Source organism: Tachysurus vachellii, chromosome 12 (genome assembly GCF_030014155.1).
Source record: "Tachysurus vachellii isolate PV-2020 chromosome 12, HZAU_Pvac_v1, whole genome shotgun sequence".
NCBI classification, from domain to species: Eukaryota; Metazoa; Chordata; class Actinopteri; order Siluriformes; family Bagridae; genus Tachysurus; species Tachysurus vachellii.
Window position 1 is genome coordinate 4,720,638 of NC_083471.1, and position 19,455 is coordinate 4,740,092.

Here is a 19,455-nt window from a genome sequence, read left to right on the forward strand (position 1 = left end):
AGAGTTCACCGAAAATAGACAAAATTAATTTGCTTGCAAAGTCCATAATTTGGAACAATCCTGGTAAATTTCAGGCAAATATGTGGAAGAAAACCCAAGTTATGACACATTAAAATCTTCCAGCCGGGTCAAAAAGACCCAGGGAAAATAGGAAGGTTAAAGAGGTCTTTCTTAAATCATATGATTAAGCCTGGCATCTGAGCAGGCTAAAAAAAAAGCATCATGTGCTGTTAAATGTATTTTCCAATGGCCAGTAAAACATTATCCACATTGCAGAGAATTTGGGTCTCACCCAGGTTGGTGAGCCTTCTGTCCCCAAGCATTTATCACTTCTGCAGGATTCTTAGAAGTTTGTGGAAGGTCCTCCTCCAGAACCAAACACTCTACATCATCTGTTTCTTAAAGCAGAAACACAGACAAGCATAGAAAGAGTCAAACAGGGAACGAGACAAATACAATTCTAATATTACTTGATTTATTAACTAGTTTACGTTTCCGGTATTATATAAATCAAATACTTGCCGGTGTGCATGTGGTCAGAAATGCTGCTGTCATCCTGAGGGGTGTGGTCAGGCTGAGGAGGTGCAGCTGCTTTCGATGGTCCGAGGTCAACCTTCACTCCTCAAACGACGAGCTGTTTAAAGTGGATCATATTAAATACGAGGGAAGTTTAGAACGTAATTAGGACACAATGAAAACTGAAAAAAAATCAACATGCATGTGCTCATGAGGCGTTCCGAGAGCTTAGAGGTTATAAAACATGATGCAACACTCAGAAATGAAGTAGGAGACTGTTGTAAACTTTTTTGAATTTTAAAGTTTGAATTTAACTAGCACTGTAACTTGATTTGGCTTCTACATGATCCACAAAAATATGCTAGAACTAAAAGGAAATAAAACATTGACTTAAAATTATTTTCCCACAGACACAATGACCTTTTCCCTCTCAAATCTTTTCACCTGCTCTGCCTTCAGGAGAAACATCTACAATAAAGCGAGTTTTACTTTTATCCCCTAAGCAACAAGATTTAAGGCGAGGCAGATTATAGGGGACTTGAGAGTAGACAGTAGAATAAGAGAATAAGAGAAACAAACGACTTTAAGATTTTACTTGGTTAAACATAAGCTCGGGGGCACGGTGGCTTAGTGGTTAGCACGTTCGCCTCACACCTCCAGGGTTGGGGGTTCAATTACCGCCTCCGCCTTGTGTGTGTGGAGTTTGCATGTTCTCCCCGTGCCTCGGGGGTTTCCTCCGGGTACTCCGGTTTCCTCCCCCGGTCCAAAGACATGCATGGTAGGTTGATTGGCATCTCTAAAATTGTCCGTAGCATGTGATTGCCGTGAGTGAATGAGAGTGTGTGTGTGTGCCCTGCGATGGATTGGCACTCCGTCCAGGGTGTATCCTGCCTTGATGCCCGATGACGCCTGAGATCATTCAGGGGTAGTTCGGATAAGTGGTAGAAATGAATGAATGAACATAAGCTCAATAAGAACGGAAATAATGTCATACCAGTCAATAAATAATGTTATTCAATCTCTCCAGGTTTTGGTGGAGTTTTTTGCGACTCCTTCTTTTAATCTTTTACCAGTGAAGACGCATGTAAAGAGAAAAAAAAAAATTCAAGCTACTCTAAATATTGTGGAGTTGGTGATCACGAAATTGTTCAATCCTGGAGGGAGTGATTCATTTGGATTTAGTAAAAAAAAAAAAAAAAAAGGGCTCCATCATTGCAATGTTCAATAGAACTTCCTACTTTTAGAATTGAATGAAAATAATAGACAACAGATAACAAGGAAATGTTGGAAAATAAATCTGTACTGAAAGCCATACAGTGTAGAATTCACTTTTCAGTGAATAGAGCCAAAAGTTTTGAGAACTACAGCTCCAGCACATCTAAAAGGCTGTAACAGCTGTTAGAAAGTGATCCGAGAGATGCATCGGAACTGTTGAGCTGGGAAAAAAAAGCAGCCTTGAGGTTTGGACTTGTGGTTTAGGAGAGCTTCAGGCTGTTACTGTGCAAGTTCAAAAGGAATAAAGAGAGGATATTTTGTGTGTTAATATAGGGGGCTGGAAGTAAGGGGCTTTTCTCTGGGGTACCTCATGCTTCCTCCTCTCCTCCTCCACTCGCCTCATTTTCCTATGAACTGCTGCTAGAGGGGAAGCCTGAAAGACAACAACAAAATGACACTGGCTCGGATCAGAGACATCACTCTCACACACACACACACCACTGCAAAAAGCGTGTGACTTTGGCAGCAGGTTTTCCCGTTAGTTTCTCTGTTGGATCAGTGTGTATTGAATTCAGGTAAACACACACACACCTGTTTGAGTTTTACCCCAGGTTTCCTCTCTACAGGTTTCCCCTCTACAGGTCTCTTTGCTGTTAAAGGCACTCCGTATATTTTTTTGGCAGGGGCAATAGATGCTGGACCAGAGACTGGCTGCTTGGCTGGGGACGAAATGTGAGAATTAAACATTATTCTTTTGTGCTGATTTGCTGGTTAATTCTATAAGTATGCAGCTGTTATTTAGTTCACAACTGTTTTTAAGCTGTGCTCATGTTCGACCCACGTGAATCAAAGAGAGCTTTAGCTGAATGCATGTTGTGATGATGTCACGCGTCTTGCCCAGAATCTGGGGGCATTTAGAAACTATGCGAACTCCTCAGAGTAATGCAGAGTTCGCTTGATTTTACTCTCATTTCGGTGATCACAGAAGCACAAAATCCTAGATGGAGTGGTTATAGGATGTGTGAGGTTATAAATGAATAAATAAAAGTCAACAACATGGTAGAGGGATGTGGCCTGGTGCAAAGATAATTTGACTTATACTACCAATTAAGAGGATTTTTTACTTAAGGTCAGGATAGGTATTCAGGAGTGTGTGTGTGTGTGTGTGTGTGTGTGTGTGTGTTTACCTGGTACTCCCTGAGAGACACTTATTTTGGGCTGTTTAATGAAAAGAGATTCCTGAGAAATGAGCTGAAACACAACAAACCCACATACATTCAATATTTATTGAAACACAACCTGTCCGTCATAAAGCATTTATATAACGAAGTGATTTGCGTTCATTCACATTTTTGTAACAATTTTTAATAGAAATCCAAGCCACTTTTGTGTCTCATTGTATTACAATACTGATTTAAAATACTGAAATCCCCTAATACCTTAACAGCATGAATGAACTAATTTATTCAAGTTTGATTAAATAATTGAATTAATAAACAAATCCAACTCAATGCACCATTAGACAGTTTGTATGCTTATTAAAATGCTACATTCCAAATTTGTAGTGTTGAACCACATATAAAAAAGTAATTGTCCAGTTAAAAAACTGGAATCAAAATAACACAGACCACTTAAATTTATTTATTTACCTTCGTTCAATTATTAATTGTTTATTCTTGAGCTTGAAAACGTAAAATTTATTGAAACCCCCCCCCCCATTCTTTTCTTTCAAGAATCTAGTACTGAACAGGCAGTAAACAAACTTCATTAGAACACTTTGATTAAATCTGATTAAATCTTAAATTTGGACTTCAGATAGCTCTGTTAATAAGCTGTATAAAAAAAATAAAAGAATTTATATTTTATTTTTTAAGCCAATATAAATAAATTCAGGGGAAAAAATAATTAAAATAAATAAAAAAAAACTTTTATTAATATAAATAAATAAAAATAAATTAAAAAAAATAATAATAATAATCTTATGTACCTGTGTAAAATCTTAAAAATACCTGTGTAGTATTGGCTTGTCCAGTACGGCACTGACGTCTCTCCCCCGGGTTGCGTTTGAAAAGCAGGTCTAGAGAGCCCGCAGGTCCTGAGAGTAATGCACCGACACTGGAGGATATGAACCTCTGATGATCTTCTGCTTCAAATCCTCCAAGTTCCCGGCTTCAAACTTTAAATAAATAAAAAATATATAATAAGGCCATCCTTAAAAATATTCTTGTTTGCCGTAACCCGACCGGCCCTGTCAATTTAGGACCGACTAAGTCCGACCGACTTGCCGGTTGTAAATTTGCGTTAAGACCGACCATTTTTTTTTTACTCTTCAAACAACTAATACAAAAGCAATAAAGTAATATTAACGGGTTCGGGCACCATAATACATCTAAACAATTCATTAAAACAGCTCGACACCGCTTTAACTTGGCACGAAGTTCTGGAAAAACTGTGCCCAGCATCAAAATAAGGTTTGCAATGATGCGCCCGAATGCACGGGTTGAAGACCCAGTCAGTGACGTCACGATATGCTAATTTGTTTAAAGTCATACCTACGTAATCACCATCACCAAAATTGTACTTTGTTTTACATTGAAACATGAAAAAAAAAAGACCTACCTACCGACCCTTTTTTTTTTTACTGTTACTGCAAACCAAAATATTTTTAAGGATGGCCTAATCATGGATGTTTTCTTTGAACTTCAGGATCTAACAAACTTCAGTTGCTGTCAGATGATCAAGTGAGATCATAAAAAGTTTTTTTCTGCTAAAAGAGCAGGGAATTCAAAGAGGCAGTCTTCTCGCTAGATCTTTAGTTATTTACTTGTCAGAAAGTCAAATTCTTGGTGTTTTGACTTTGAAGCGAGTCTGTTTCATTACTCGGGCTACGCTACTGAAAGAAGAGACTATATACTTCTAAGTTCATCCATGTAATAAGAGTTAACTTAGAGCTTACAGGTTGCAATAGTACTGAATTTTACCAACACAACAGCTTCAACAGTCAGTACTACACAAAGACAAGGACCAGGCTACACAGACTGTATTATACTTACAGCATGCTTAAGTGTGCACTTTCATACAGGACACATCCCAAGGCCCAAATATCACTAGCAGACACAGGGACAAGAAAAGAGAAAAAACAAAACAATGCAAAGTTTTCTTACATTAGGCACATTCAGCACGGAAACACACGCACACAAGCATCAAGCACAACATAAAGACTTGTAACTTATAAAAGATGAAATGCGCCTCAGCGTTTAACCTGGTATACAGCTGCACTTTCCCGTCAGCACGTAGGATAGTTATGATGTCATAGTGTATCGTGTACATCAAGCTGACCTTTCACATACATTTGAAGAAACACTACCTTTTATTGTTGTACGGTTTATTTTCACAGATCTCAGGGGAAAGATAGTAAGGTGTGCCGATGCAGGTCCTGGCCAACTCCACGGTACTGCACACAAAAAATCGCCATAATATTACAACTTGTGTTCAACAGGTTCTTTCGTGCAAGCTGGTACTGTAATGGCGTTTTACCTGTTTAAAACTCTGGTGATCCTAAAGTCTCCTAGCTGTACTGTACCATCGTTAATCAGGAAAATATTCTGTTTATATATTTAAAAAAAAGTATAATAATAAATTGACTGTCGATTCATTTGTATGCAAATAGATTTGGCTGCTTGACTCTAACTGGTAACTGTGACTTGATGTCTCTGTGAAGGATCTTACGATCGTGTACGTGTTTGAGTGCCAGACAGAGCTGCACGAACCGGTCAAGAATCTGCAGGAGAAAAAAAATAAAAGACTAATGAGTGAGGTGCTGAAAATAAGACTTTTTAAAACTATAATGCATGTGGTATTATGTACAGGATCTAAGAGGTCCAAAATTTTGGCGCTCGTTTTCATTGAACACCCTTTTTTCGCCATGGAAACAATATGTTTTTCTCCTATTTCTACTTTATATAGTTTTGAAATTGACGTGTTTCTTTTAGCGGCAAGTAGAATGCTAGTTGCACAACCTGCTGATAAACGTGCCTTACTATGGCAACAGGTAGAAGAAATGGCTTTTCATGACTTCGTACGTGGAAACATCAGCACTGTTAAATCTCCTGACCCTAAGTTTTGTGTGATTTTCTTAACATATATCTTTTGTATTGTTAATCTTGTTCCGTACTTCATATACAGTGATGCCCCGAGATACGAGTGCTTTGACATACAAATTTTTTGAGATACGAGCTGTGATTCGACCAAATTTCTGCCGTGAGATACGAGCAAATTTTTGAGATACGAGCATCCGAGCCGCCGCCGAAACAAAGATCCCCAACAACCACGTGTACTGTTTCCCCCGCCTCAGCTTCCCGCATCTCACTCGGTTAAAGCCGCCTTTCCACTACACACGACAAATGACGGCCGATAAACAGGAAGTCATTCATTTCCTATGGAGAGTCGCAAAGGCGCTGCATGAGGTGTTTAGTTAAGTTCCATTTAAGTGTAAAGTAGCATTAAGAGTGCGAGTAAGTGAACGAAAGCGAAAGTGTAATTCCTCCTAACTCCTCCGCCTGTTTACTCCTCCCTCAACCTCTGTGCGCATCTTCCGTAAAGTAAAACCAGTTTATTTTTTTAACATTCTCTTTTATTACTGTATGTTTTTATAAAATGTCATTTATAAATACAGGTACTGTACATTTTTCATATTCAAAACACAAACAAAACAACTGGAGTGGTATTTTGCGAGCTGGAACAGATTAATGGGATTTCAATTAATTTAAATGGGGAAAATTGCTTTGAGATACGAGCAAAGTCACGGAACGAATTAAACTCGTATCTCGAGGTATTACTGTAAACAGTGTGTTTCCTTTTATTTTTTGCACGTTTGTCACAGCATGTAGGTTTGGATTTTGTTTTCCCTTTATAATAAAAACGGCATTAAATTTATTTGATGATCTGAAGTGTAACAAACGTGCAAAAAAAATTAAAAAAATCAGGAAGGGGGCCAACACTTTCACACCACTGTATTCTTAGGTTAGAGTGAGTAGACTGGTGCTATTATACTAATTTGTAGGTCACATGATGCTTGTTACAAACCCTTTTTTAATTGTCTAGGGAAACAAGACTGCAACATTAAAACACTGAACGTGTACTGGGAAAATAAGTAGAAACCACTAAGTCAACAATGATTTCATTTATTTTGGTGAATCCATATCCAACTAATCCAAACAATTATTTACATAAATTTACATATTACATATTACAAATTTACAACTATATACATTCGTTAACCAACCCAAAAATAATTCACAAAAGAACGGGGACAAGAGAAAAGAACAAGATTCATAAGAGAACACAGACTTAACTAACGGAAATTAACACAAGGGTGGTACAAGGCAAAACAAACACGCAAGTCAACCACCAAACAACGAAATAATGTGGCGTGCCAGAGAGCTTACGCCTCCTGCACAGGTGCGCCTTTTAATCACCAGTAGGGCACCCTCATGCCTCATGCACCCTCAAGGTCGTCACCACGCTTCACGGTGATTGGCAGACACTAATTGACCACGCAGGTACCCGCATCACCCTGCTAAAACAAAAGTTAAGACACAAAGAGCAAAGGGAAGAAAACAACAAAATACCATTCCCAGAAACAAATAACACGGCACGTAACAATGCTGCAAATATAGTGCCAGCACTGGTTAAGCTCAAATCTTTAAAAGTCAATAGCTATTGAAAGGCAGAACCATATACACACACGCACACACACACAGACAGACACACTCCATTAACCTGTTCCTCAGGGAAAGGTCCTTTCTGATTATTGATCTTCTTAAACAGGTCGCCTCCTTCACAGTAATCCATCACTATATACAAGCAGCCGCTCTCTGTGGAACAGAAAACAAAAGAGAATCGAGATGACGCCTGCTGAGTGCCGCATCGATGCACTTTCAAGCTTTCTCACGTTCTCTCTTGAGCCATTAGTACATGCAGATACTCTCTGTAACTCAATTCAGAGACTTGCAGCTTCCTCCAGCGCTCGAGCAGAGTGCTGAAATGACTAACTTAATTCTTATTGCCTGAGACAGTCTTATGACAGGTACATCGATATAAGACCTGAGAATCAGTGAGGAAAAACAGAGCAATTTGTTCTTTAACAAACCAAATGTTTGTTTTCTATGTCAGTCTAAATCAAGCTCAGCTCTGCACTGAGTAAGAAATGACTGCTCAGTACACATCACACACAGCATGTCCTGCATCTTCACCTCAGAGCTGTGTGGTTCAGTTACTCAGCATGATATAAATACATGGTTCAAGAGTTGCAGTGAAACGTGATTTAATTAAAAACATGAAAGAATTTTACCTTCAAATGACTCCTTGTACTGGACAATGTTGGGATGACTCATGTTAGCCAACACGGCCACTTCTTTGCATGACACCTGTCTCTCTTTATTAGACATCTGTAAAGTGTGAGATGAAAGGTATCAGTGTGTGTGTGTGTGTGTTTTAACACTCAGTTTCCAAAAGGTTGTGATCAGCTCACCCTGGAGATGCCGATCTCCTTGATGACATACTGGTGACCATCCTCTTTGAATGTCACCAGGATGGCCTTCCCAAACGAGCCCTCCCTGATCATCTTCACTTTCTCAAATTTATCCATGACTGGCTCGATCTGTCATGCTGTAAAAGAGACAGAGAAAAAAAAATAATAAATCATACTATTCAAACTATGATTCCTTGTTCGCACCAAGTTCCTGGTTTCCATCATGTTCATTCATACTTCCTAAAAAATGTGAGGAAGTTCACTGGCTTTGCTAAATTGCTCCAAGTGTATGTGAATGTGTGTCTAAATGATGCCTTTTGATGGATCCACCTCAGCCTGGTGTTCCTGGGACAGGCTCCAGATCCACTACCAGCATAAAGCTCTTACTGAAGAGTAATCTGTAGGAAGTGTTGTAATTTATGGTGCTTTTACACAAACCCAGCTTCATTCACGTCTCTTCAGCAAGTCCACATAGAGCTAAAGTGGAAATGCCAACAGAACCATTTACAACAGGATTACAACAACAAGTCAGGTAAAGTTGGAAGAATTTATAAAAACGACCACCAAAAATTGTTATGAAAAAAAAACAACCCCGAACATTTCCACAAAACGACATGACACAGAAAAATGGTGGTCAAATATCATGGACTGATGATGCTACACATGATAAAATACTGAGATTAGAAAAGCGGGAAACAACAATACAAGCGCCTTATCGTAGTGTAGATCAAGAGACTGTTGCGTTAAACTTAAAGGGAATTTCATATCTTGAGATTTGCTGAATAATGAATCATGTTTAAAAATCACGGGCATTAACAGAGCTATTAAATATTCAGTGCAGGAGAAACTGAAGCGGCTGGATGATGGAAGGAGGTAAGTGAAGCGTGGATAATATTCAAGAATCCATATCTAAAGTGGATATACCACCAAGTACTAAAAATGACCATTACATTTATGATTATGTTCTTTTGTCCAATTAACAGGAGAGACAAACGTGTATACAGTTTCCACACTGTTTACCCAATTTAGCTGTAAATACCTGATTTTGGATGCATTTGACTATATATAGATATTTATATATCCTTCTGCTGCCCTTTGAAAAAGTTTTGGCCCCCCAAAGCGAGTTTACACTCATGAATATTAATTTAAAAAAACGTTTTTTTTTTTTGTTTTTTTTTTAGTTTCCAACCTCAACCAGAAATGACAGCAGTAAACAATTAATTATCTTCTGTTTTTCATGCTAAATGTTTAAGTGTCAAGAACAAAAATAGCAGTTTTTAACTTTAACTATCCTTAATTAATATTAATATCCTTAATAAATATCCAGTTGTATCTGAAAGTCTGCTATATAAAGGAGGATATTTTGAGGCTGACAGGAGCAACACTGTCGCTCTCGAGATTATATACAGATATACATAACCTTTAGATTTGTTAGTTAATAGGTCGTTTTTAGGTAGTTATTTCTACCTAAATATATATTAGAACACACAAACAGGAGCTTCCAATCAGCTAAATTAGCAAACACTCATCTAACTAGCTAGCCAGCGGTACTATGGAAACCAAGGCTGCCAACTCTCACGCAATTGACCCAAATCTCACGCTCTCACGCCGATATTCTCACGCAGACTTGTGCAGCAGTGAGGAATAAAAAAATCGCACCACATGATCTCGCAAAGCAACGCGCAGAGAGACCAGACAGACAGTGTAGTGAGTTTTTTGTGACAATTGTGAGGGAACTACACAATTTATTCACATAGACTGTGTAGTCAGCTGTTCTCCCTCCCATCTGCACCATGTGAACGCAGGCAGGTCAGTGAGTTACAGGGTGTTCCGTGTCTCCGTCCAGTTTAGGCTAGTAACTAATAGGTATACACTCTTAACCCGAATTAGTTAACATTACTAGAAATTTGCGAGGAAACCCATTGCACTACACCATTTTATAGTTTTTACACAGGATAAAACTAAACAAGTTGTTTGAACATATAATCTCAAGTCATATGATAAACAAATCAAGTTTACATTAGTAGTCTTTACTGAAATTCATTAGTTCACATTACTAAAGTTTTTGAGCATGTTTTATAAAATAACTTAAGTTAAACAAATTATTTTAAGTAGAAATAAATGCTATATTTAAGCAATGTCTTATAATTTAAATTATACTACTTAAATGAGATTTTGTATTAATTTAGTAAGAAATTAAACAATAACACCATTTAATTTTTTCAGTGTTGACAAAAAACAGGTAACACTACAATGTACTCAAGTTTACAATGTTAACAATACAGTGTTTAGAGGAAAATACATTCTTCAAAAATAAAGCATTAAACTTGGAATCTTAGACAAGTGGAAGTTAAGTGCATTAATTTAGTTAAATGTGCACGATCTTGATGTAGGCAAGGAAAGGTACAGTTCTGCTGTAGCTTCCATGTTTTCCCATCACTTTCACTGTAAAACGTTAATGAACATCTTCTAATGACTACATATTTTAAACAGTTTAAGTTGCTACTAGAAACAAAAAAAAATAATAAAAAAGTTACAAAAGAAACTTTAAGAAACACATTTTTGTACGGTTATTTTAATACAATTGAGACATTTGCTAGCGTTAGCGACAAGCACGTGTACATGCATACACGCTTATATGAACCAACAGAAAAAAACGTATGCCAGAAAAATACAAACGTTGTAGCTGGGAACATATAACACTGGCTAACGTTATTAAATGTGACCTGACAAATAGCTCATGTTACTGTGAACGGACAGAAAATGAGGGGGGAAAAAATCTAGCATTGATCGTCACATTTACACTAAGTTAACTTATTAACATTTAACTAACATCGGTTTAAGGGTAATCATTTATTGTCAGAAAGATATCTATATATTAGACTATTTACACTCACCGTTTCAAAGTGCTTTCTAAAATGCACGGTTTGTGCGCCGAGGACCAAACAGCGCAACGTCACGTTGAACTGTTTCAGGCCCCGCCCCTACCTTCTGGGAAATAAATAAACCAACTGTAATACTATTCAACCTATCAGCAGGTGGCGCCCAAGTACTATAAATACATGGTTAAGGAAGGCCGTCTTTCTTTCTTTTTGTGTTTTTTTAACTAGCGAACAAGAGTCTGGTTGGTTTGAAAACTGAATTGATTTTGAAACGCATGTCTGTATTTCTGATCAGAAATATGACTGATAAGATCCTTCAAACACACTTTCTTTTATACCTAATGACCTTGGACTTCCTCTGAGCTCTGAGACGCTACTGGACAAAACACAAAACATGATACACTCCTTAATACTGCTGATAAAGTAGACTTAAAAAAGTTTACACACGTTCAAGGGCTATTGCGTCATAGTCCAAACAAAATAATTCAAGAGTAAAACAAAATTTCTATTGGGCCAATTATCCATGAATGAACCAATCATATTCAGACTCGTGTTAATCTGCCTCTCATCCATAAAGTGATGCTGTTTAAACCCAAATAAAATATCAACTGTTTCAAGTTGGATTTTCTTGGCATCTGCTTCATTTCACATGAACGCTGAAGCCAAAACGCTTACAAAGTATATACAGGATTGCAGTGTTGAAATGTATCTGGAGTGGGGTACAAAATAATTTCCAAACCATTAGATGTACACTGGAACAAGGTGAAGACCATCAGTAAAAAGAGGAGAAAATGGGGCACCAGAGCCCCTGCAACAGATCGTCCCTGCAAAACTGACAAAAGGACAAGAAGAAATCTTATCAAAATGGCTGCTAAGAGACCTACAGGATCATTAAAGGAGCTGGCAGAAATATCTGTCAAGTAGTGCTCACTCCCCAGATGTGACCATAATCACTCGTATTCTTCACGTCTTTGCTAACGAGTAGGGTGAATAGACCGTAGCCTTTTGGGAAAAAGCGTCCAAGTTTGCCTACATTTTGCTGAACCCTATGGCAAAATGTGTTATGCTCTAAAGAGACAAAGATAGAACTTTTTGCATAGACTTATAAAATTTATGAAAATCTTTAGCCAAAGATCACCATACCCACAGTGAAGCATGGTGATGGAAGCATCATTCTATGAGCCTGCTTCATTTTAGATAGAACTGATGCTCTAGTCAAGATAGAGGGAATCATGGATAGCTCTAATTTGGCATAAAACCTTCAAGCCTCTGTTCAACAGCTGAAGATAAAGAAAAATTTCATGTTCCAGCATGATGATGAGTCAAAACAGAAATTAGAGAACAAGAAGAAAATCTCAGTGTTGGAACATCCCAGGCAGAGCCCAGATCTAAATTCATTTGCAAACCTGTAGAATGACCTGAAAAGGGTTAACTACAGGAGATCTGGAGCATTTTGGCCAAGTAAAGTGAAAGAAGGTGCAAAAACAAAACAGTGTATCACCCGAAGTATTCCATACACCCAGTGAAGCATAGTGGTGGCATTATTATACTACAACCGTGCTTCTTTTTCTCTAGAACTGGGACTGTATTCAAGATAGAAAGAATTGTAGATTTTTAACACAAATCCATAATAACATTCCGCTTCTAAATCCTATTGAAAACCCTGTGGAATGACTTAAAGAGTGCTGAATTACAGGCATGAGGTACAAAGTAGAAGTTAAGGGAAGTACACAGTCAGTTCTTAAAATTAATGTATTTTGTTAAGAATTATTGATTTCAAAAAGAAAAAAGAAAAAACAACACAACTTTCAGTTCTACCCCCAAGCTTTTGTACTTCACTTGTCATTTCAGCTCTGTGAAGCTTTGACTTTCATGCAGTTTTTAAGTCACTGAATGCAAATCAGCAGTGCCTCACACACACACCTAGTAACTTCCAGGTGTTTGGCATTCATCAACATACATACACGCGTGTGTATAAAGAGAATCAGTGTTTTTGCAAAATTTCAGCAGAAAATTTCACTTCAGCTTCACTTGTGCTAACTTTTACGCAACATTTTATGAAAAGATTACCAAATGCTGCTCAGTGTTCAGAACTACAGTTTAGTGTCACTTATCACATGTTGCTTGTTCTAATTGGTTTAAAGTAATCCAGATACACCATGGTGTATAAACCCCTAAATAAGGATAAATGACTGGTCAAGGCTTTAACAGATCATTTCCTAGGAACTGCACATGACTGAGGAATACATCCTAAATGTGATCTCTATTCTCACACACTGGATTTGCATAGGGGGAAATTTAGAGCAGCTAATCTACCTAACTCTATTTTTTTTTAGATGTAGAACAAAAGGAAACTCACAAAAGTCAAGGTCAGACTCTTCCAAATTGTGAAAATTCCAAGCTCAGGGGAATGAATGAATGAATGAATGAATGAATGATTTCATTTTACATGCATGCTTGATCACTGGTTCTTTTTCTTTCAGAGACATATGCAAAAGCATAACATGATAGTGTGGAAGAAAGTTGTGTTTGAATTGAGATCTGAAGTGATCAGTGATATTTGAGGGGTGTCCATCACCAGGACAGGGTCAGGGATTATTTCTGCACCTGGATCCATCCCTGGTTTATTGTTCTGCCCAGTGCCTCTTACATCAAGTCAAGTCAAGGACCTTGACTTGACATCCCATTCTCTCTCTCTCTCTCCCCCTAACCCTATGGCTGCCCACTGCTCCAGGTGTGTGTGTGTTCACTGCTGTGTGTGTGCACTTTGGATGGGTTAAATGCAGAGAACAAATTCTGAGTATGGGTCACCATACTTAGCTGTATGTCACGTCACTTATATCAAGTCACATTGGAAAAGCAATGCTGTAGAGCTGTAACTAAAGAACATTTTTACTCGTATTGCATTGGAATCCCTTGTCAATGGCGGATAGTGGCTTATTATCAAAAAACATCCTAGGTAAGAGTTGCTATTTTTCTGCAAATTCCTAACTTACTTTTCTCATCCTCGCATTAAATGTTTTGTTATTCTTCTGTTTCCCTGCCATTGTTGCACTGCCCTCCTCTGGCCTGTATAGTGTAGTAAACAACAAGAACAACAACAATTTTTTATTTGTATATACACTATATGGCCACCTGAATATCACATCCATATGGCTTTCTTCCCCAAACTGTTAGCACATAGCTTGAAACAAACAATGGTTTAGAATGACTTTGTACATTGTAGGATTACATTTTCTCTTCACTGAAAATAAGTGAGGGGGCACGGTGGCTTAGTGGTTAGCACGTTCGCCTCACACCTCCAGGGTTGGGGGTTCGATTCCCGCCTCCTCCTTGTGTGTGTGGAGTTTGCATGTTCTCCCCGTGCCTTGGGGGTTTCCTCCGGGTACTCCGGTTTCCTCCCCCGGTCCAAAGACATGCATGGTAGGTTGATTGGCATCTCTGGAAAATTGTCCGTAGTGTGTGAGTGCGTGAGTGAATGAGAGTGTATGTGTGTGTGCCCTGCGATGGGTTGGCACTCCGTCCAGGGTGTATCCTGCTTTGATGCCCGATGACGCCTGAGATAGGCACAGGCTCCCCGTGACCCGAGGTAGTTAGGATAAGCGGTAGAAAATGAATGAATGAATGAATGAAAATAAGTGGCTTAACCCTTTTAGCATGTCTTCCTGGAGCTCACATGAAGTGCGTCAGGTTTGGACTAGAAGAATTTGAGTGTCCTGCACAGAGCCCTGACATCAACCCTACTGAGCACCTTTGGGATGAACTGGAACACTGACTGCACCCCAGACCTCCTCACCTGAGCCCCACTAATGCTCTTATAGCTGAATGAACACAAATACCAACAGCTACTCAAGAAAATCTAGTGGAAAGACTTCCCAGAAGTGTTGAGGATATTATAAAGGCAAAGGGAGACTAATATGGAGTGGGACTGTTAAGCACATAGGAACATTATGTACGAGACATTTTCCATGTTGCACTCTCTCAGTCTCTGTGATTCGTCTGACCAATGGCTGTGTGTATATTTTATTTATATATATATATATATATATATATATATGTATATATATATATATATACACACACACACACATACATACACACACACACACACACATACACACACGGTGCTGTTCACAACCATTGGGCATTTCTGAAGCCCTTTTTTTTTTTAATATAATATTGTGTATATTATTCAATAATAATGTGTCCCTTCAAAGTAATATTTCTGCCTGGACACATTGTACACAGAATTCATACAGTATGTAAAGATAATGCTAAGTTTAAGATATATATTTTTAACAGTTTAGGATAAAATAAAGGAATCATAAAATAACCTTTTAAACTATCCACAAGTGGTTTTATTGTACCATTTATCAAGACTAGTGTGTAGCAATATGTGGAAGCATAATCATTGTCGTGAGAAGATTGCGAAATTGCATACTGTGGCCGGGTGAAAAAAAAAGAGGATCTGAATGCTGGAATCAGCTAGAACATTTATAAAGATGAGCAATAACTGAAAACAAGGAGATGAAGGAAGAAATTAAAAATTAGATAGTTTGCTGGGAACAGTTGTGGTTTGAAGAGATGGAGAGAGAGAGAGAGAGAGAGATAGATAGATAGATAGATAGATAGATAGATAGATAGATAGATAGAGAGAGAGAGAGAGAGAGAGAGAGAGAGAGAGAGAGAGAGAGAGAGAGAGAGAGAGAGAGAGAGAGAGAGAGAACTACACATGAACCAGAGACATGAAAATCAAAACACAAAACAAAGCTTAAAATTTAAGCATTTATTTCCAAATACAAAGATTAACATTAAGAACATAGACAACCATTTAACTTAAAATGCTATTTCTATTCTTTAGATTTATACTTCAGATAATTTACAAGTTTGAATTTGAACTTTGAACTTGAACTGTACAGCTTTTTATGGACGTCCACACGATAATTCCCTACAATGACGTTGACGATTCCCTATGATTGTTCTTATACTCAAAAGCTCTGAGGATATGGTGTTCATATCACAGTGGCTGGCGAACGTGTACATATTCACCTTCTTCATATTCTCCACCTGCCAACACTAAGTGGATGATTTTGATATACTATAGCTGGTGCTCAGGTCTCAGAATGCTCTCTACAACGTTAGAGCCCACAACAGTGCTCGTGCCTACGTCTTCAATGATTGCCTAGAGGAACAAAACAACATATATATATATATATATACACATACACACACACACACACACACACACACACACACACACACACACACACACACACACACACACACACACAGTACAAACTTAATGACCTTTGTTGTGCCCCAGTTGAACATTATTTCAATTAGTTTGTTCACTATGAGAGGTACACATGAGGAGGAACATGTAGAGGAACGTTGTAATTCAGAACCGATTTAGAACTGCTTTTTATGTGGAGTTCTGAAACAAGTTGGAGTAGTAGCTCTTTTGTAGTATTAATACAGGAATGTGTTACGGTGAGAAACAATGAAGGGTTCGAATGTTACGACTAGATGCTTTGCAACAGATATCCAACCAGAAACTGAAAGATTGTGCAAGACCAAGTGGGAAGAATAAGTATTTATTTAAAACTGTTGTGTGCTGTATTTAACCAATCATGGTTGTTAACCCTGTAAATATGCAAATAAGAAAGTTAGCCCAGAGTTTAGGAATGTGCAGTGTGTGTTTCACACTGGTTCAAGTGTGAAAAGGACTCGAGTTAACATCCGTTACAGTCGTACCTTGAACTTTTTGTAGGCTTGGGTGAAGTCCTCGAAGCCCATAACCTGCTGCAAATGAAAACAAAGCTCTTCCACAATCATCCACCCCTCCTCACTGTCATCTGTTCACATAAATAATAAAGAAAGCAAACGTGAGCGCTGAATCAGCTAAAGCTTAACGTGTCATCGTGTTGGTAATGTTAGTGAGTTTAAGCAGTACGTCATTTTTAAACTATATGATGTGATCTTAGTGGCAGATGGACTGCATGTGTGTGGATGTTTTAGTATCCAGGTCTTCTGCATCATCCTACCAGACAGCCACTCCTTGTTAAGCTTGCTCTCGCTGTTCTGCTCTTCATCCTCATCTGCGTCTTCATCAGGAGGACTGCTGTCAGATGCTCCATCCTCATCTTCAGCGTTGTCCTAGTCATCGCTAAAATATAAAATATATACAGTAATATAGATTGACTGTGTGTATATATATATATATATATATATATATATATATATATATATATATATATATATATATATATAATATGACTGATCAGTTATGTACATAAAGTGTGGGAGTGCAAATAACAATATTGTGCAATATTATGCTTTTTATGCAAGATACAGCAGCAGTAATGTGTAATATACAGATGATTTGATGACTGACAGTCCTGATAATGCAGTACTTATGATATGAAGCAGTGAATATAATTATGGTGAGTTGTTGATGAGGGTGATTGTCTGGGGAAAGGAACTGTTCCTGTGTGGCAGTTTTAGTAAGCAACGTTCTGTAGCGCCTGCCAGAAGGGAGGAGCTGAAAGAGGTTGTGTCCAGGGTGCGAGGGGTCAGTGGTGATTTTTCCTGCCCGGTTTCTGGTTCTTGTGTCGTACAAGTTCAGGAGAGTGGGCAGGGGGGCGCCAATTATTTTTTCTGCTGTTTTTACTGTGCGTTGCTGTCTGTTCCTGTCCTGTTTTGTTGCTGCTCCAAACCAGATGGTGATGGATGTGCACAAGACAGGCCCAAATATTACAAGCAGTCACAGGGACAAGAAAAGAGAGAAAACAAAACAATACAGTTTTCTTACATTAGGCACATTCAGCACGGAAACACAAGCACACAAGCATCAAGCACAACATAAAGACTTGTAACTTATAAAAGATGAAATGCGCCTCAGCGTTTAACCTGGTATACGGCTGCACTTTCCCGTCAGCACGTAGGATAGTTATGATGTCATAGTGTATCATGTACATCAAGCTGACCTTTCACATACATTTGAAAAAACCCTACCTTTTATTGTTGTATGGTTTATTTTTACAGATCTCAGGGGAAAGATAGTAAGGTGTGCCGATGCAGGTCCTGGCCAACTCCACGGTACTGCACACAAAAAAAATCGCCATAATATTACAACTTGTGTTCAACAGGTTCGTTCATGCAAGCTGGTACTGTATATAATGGCATTTTTCCTTTTTAAAACTCTGGCGATCCCAAAGTCTCCTAGCTGTACTGTACCATACTTAGTCAGGAAAATATTCTGTTTATATATTAAAAAAATATAATAATAAATTGACTGTCGATTCATTTGCATGCAAATAGATTTGACTGATAAACTCTAACCGGTACCTGTGGCTTGATGTCTTGGTGAAGGATCTTACGATCGTGTACGTGTTTGAGCGCCAGACAGATCTGCACGAACCAGTCAAGATTCTGCAGGAGAAAAAAAAAAGACTAATGAGTGAGGTGCTGAAAATAAGACTTTTTAAAACTATAACGCATGTGGTATTATGTATGTACAGGATCTAAAAGGTCCAAAATTTTAGCTCTCATTTTCATCGGACAATTCATTGAACGTTTTTGTCCTATTTTCTTTTGAAATTGACGTGTTTCTTTTAGCGGCAAGTAGAATGCTAGTTGCACAACCCGCTGATAAACGTGCGTTACTATGACAACAGGTAGAAGGAACGGCTTTTCATGAATTCGTACGTGGGAACACATCAGCACTGTTAAATCTCCTGACCCTAAGGTGTGTGTGATTTTCTTAACATACATCTTTTGTATTGTTAATCTGGTTCCATACTTCATATATACAGTGTGTTTGCCCCCTTCCTGATCTTTTTTTTGCACGTTTGTCACACCATGTAAGTTTGGATTTTGTTTTCCCTTTATAATCAAAACCTTCATTTAAAAACAGCATGTGTTATCTTTGACTAATATTCAAATTTGTTTGATGATCTGAAACATTAAAGTGTGACAAACCTGCAAAAAAAAAAAAAAAAAAAAAATCAGGAAGGGGCAAACACTTTCACACCACTGTATTCTTAGGTTACTGTGAGTAGACCGGTGCTAGAATACTAATTTGTAGGTCACATGATGCTGCAAATATAGCGCCAGCACTGGTTAAGCTCAAATCTGTAAAAGTCAATAGCTATTGAAAGGCAGAACAAAACACACACACACACCACACTTAAACAGGTCGCCTCCTTCACAGTAGTCCATCACTATACAAGCAGCCACTCTCTGTGGAACAGAAAACAAAAGAGAATCAAGTTCATGCAGATACTCTCTGTAACTCAATTCAGAGACTTG

General features: G+C 38.2%; 1 protein-coding gene across 3 annotated transcripts; it reads right to left on the reverse strand.

The window, feature by feature from the left end:
- Positions 1-7,016: 7,016 nt before the first annotated feature.
- LOC132854734 (serine/threonine-protein kinase Nek1-like) lies at positions 7,017-11,240 on the reverse strand. Of its 3 annotated transcripts, none has more exons than XM_060883327.1 (5): positions 11,161-11,240; positions 8,264-8,400; positions 8,084-8,180; positions 7,513-7,607; positions 7,017-7,306 (listed from the first exon to the last, which is right to left on the reverse strand). In XM_060883327.1, the coding sequence occupies exons 2-5, from the start codon at positions 8,378-8,380 to the stop codon at positions 7,277-7,279; spliced, it is 339 nt and encodes a 112-aa protein (XP_060739310.1). In that variant the 5' UTR covers positions 8,381-8,400; positions 11,161-11,240; the 3' UTR covers positions 7,017-7,276. The 3 variants fall into 3 exon arrangements, with proteins under 3 accessions (XP_060739310.1, XP_060739309.1, XP_060739308.1); XM_060883326.1 differs by having other exon boundaries at positions 7,017-7,309; XM_060883325.1 differs by lacking the exon at positions 7,017-7,306 and having other exon boundaries at positions 7,320-7,607.
- Between the last annotated feature and the right edge of the window lie 8,215 nt (positions 11,241-19,455).